Source organism: Mandrillus leucophaeus, unplaced genomic scaffold (genome assembly GCF_000951045.1).
Source record: "Mandrillus leucophaeus isolate KB7577 unplaced genomic scaffold, Mleu.le_1.0 Scaffold120, whole genome shotgun sequence".
Lineage (NCBI taxonomy): Eukaryota > Metazoa > Chordata > Mammalia > Primates > Cercopithecidae > Mandrillus > Mandrillus leucophaeus.
Window position 1 is genome coordinate 1,989,941 of NW_012100321.1, and position 2,107 is coordinate 1,992,047.

At 46.3% G+C, this 2,107-nt stretch overlaps 1 protein-coding gene across 1 annotated transcript in view; it reads right to left on the bottom strand.

Annotated features, from left to right (window-relative positions):
* The window catches only part of BSPH1 (binder of sperm protein homolog 1), a 17,324-nt gene that overhangs the window by 794 nt on the left and 14,423 nt on the right, over positions 1-2,107 (bottom strand). The window contains exon 3 of the mRNA XM_011970138.1: positions 1,926-2,066. Within this exon, the coding sequence (XP_011825528.1) occupies positions 1,926-2,066 (141 nt within the window). The remainder of the gene's footprint in view (positions 1-1,925; positions 2,067-2,107) is intronic.

Consider the following 2,107-nt stretch of genomic DNA (forward strand, 5'->3'; position numbering starts at 1 on the left):
GCCTCCCAAAGTGCTGGGATTACAGGTGTGAGCCACTGAGCCCGGCCTACATCTTGTTTATTCTTTCTAATTATTTATTTTACCCATTAGTCATTCTCCACTTCCCCACCTCATTCCCTCTTCCCAGCCTCTCATGACCATCCTTCTACTCTCTGGCTCCATGAATTCAATTGTTTTTATTTTTAGCTCCCACAAATAAGTGAGAACATGAGAAGTTTCTCTTTCTGTGCCTGACTTATTTAACTTGACAAAATGACCTCCACCTCCACTCATGTTGTTGTAAATGACAGGATCTCCTTCTTTTTTATGGCTGAATAGTACTCCATTGTGCATATGTACCAAATTTTCTTTATCCATTCGTCTGTTGACGGGTACTTTGGTTGCTTCCAAATCTTGGCTATTGAGAACAGAGCTGCAGTAAATATGGGAGTGCAGCTGTCTCTTGGACATACGAGTTTCCTTTCTTTTCGGAATATACCCAGGAGTGGGATTGCTGGATCGTATTGAGGCTGTAGAACAGGGATATAGGGTAACCAAAGGTTAAGGTATAAGTAAAAGAACAGCAGGTGCAGCCAGTTTTAGGCAAGATTAGGCAGCATCCAGGTCACATCCTCACTCCTATGGTAACAAGACAGTAGTCTCCATTCCAGCCTCTGATTGACTGTGGGCCAAATCTCCATGACGTCAGCCTCTGATTGGTCATGGGCAAATCCTTCATAAGGCGTAACCAATTGGAGGCCTTTTAGAGGTACCTTTTAGGGTACCTAGGGGTGTTACCTAATTCTTCTAGCCTAATGAAAACCCTAGAGAGCCTTGTAATTGGTGTGCTTGAGCCTGTTGCTCAAGCCAGCGTCCACTCTGTGGAGTGTACTTTTGCTTCAATAAATCTGTGCTGTCATTACTCTGTTCTTTTGCTGCTTTGTTTGTCTTTTGTTGCTTTGTTTGTGCGTTTTGTTTGATTCTTTGTTCAACACGCCAAGAACCTGGACAACTGACCGTCAAGACCTTCCATCTGGTAACAGTACGGCAGCTCTGTTTTCAGTTTTTTGAGGAACCTCCAAACTGCTCTCCACAGTGTTGTACCAACTCACATTTCCTGAGAGACTTGTTTGTTTGTTTGTTTTTATGAGTTAGATTCTTGCTCTGTCACCAGGCTGGAGTGCAGTGGCGTGATCTCAGCTCACTGTAACCTCCAAGTCCCGGGTTCAAGTCATTCTCCTGCCTCAGCCTCCCGAGTAGCTGTGACTACAGGTGCCCGCCACCACGCCCAGATAATTTTTGTATTTTTAGTAGAGATGGGGTTTCACCATGTTGGCCAGGATGGTCTCGATCTCTTGACCTTGTGGTCCACTCACCTCGGCCTCCCAAAGTGCTGGGATTACAGGTATGAGTCACTGTGCCCGGCCTTCCTGAGAGTTTTAAGTGTAATCATTGCTGAACTAACGGCACACCATGCTACTTTTCATGTTTTTTTGAGACTGAGTCTCACTCTGTCACCCAGGTTGGAGTGCAGTGGCGTGATCTTGGCTCACTGCAACCTCCTCCCCTTGGGTTCAAGAGATTCTCCTACCTCAGCCTCCTGAGTAGCTGGGATTACAGGCGCACACCACCACATCTGGCTAATTTTTGTATTTTTAGTAGAGATGGGGTTTTACCATGTTGGCCAGGCTGGTCTTGAACTCCTGACCTCAGATGATCCATCCACCTCGGCCTCCCAAAGTGCTGGGATTATAGGTATGAGCCATTGCTCCTGGCCAAATCATGCTTTGTTGACCACACTGAGCTATTTTCAAAGCAATTAAAATTTTGTAAAGGAGTCAGGATTTGAACTCAAGTCTGTCTGACACCAAAAACCATGTAGCCAGCTGCTATTCACTACTTCTTGGGTCCTGGGCATCTAGGACAGTCCAACCCAGGTTACTCACCCAGCCCTGTGCAGTAGCGCCACCTGCCTTGGAATTCCTTGTCAAGAGAACACCAGTCAAAGTCACTGCGGGTGGAGATGCAGCTGTAGTAGGTGACATCACCATAGGTAAACGGGAAGACGCAGGGTTTATGGGAGATCACTGGAAAAGAAAAGACACGTTGGGTTGGGCATGGTGGCTCA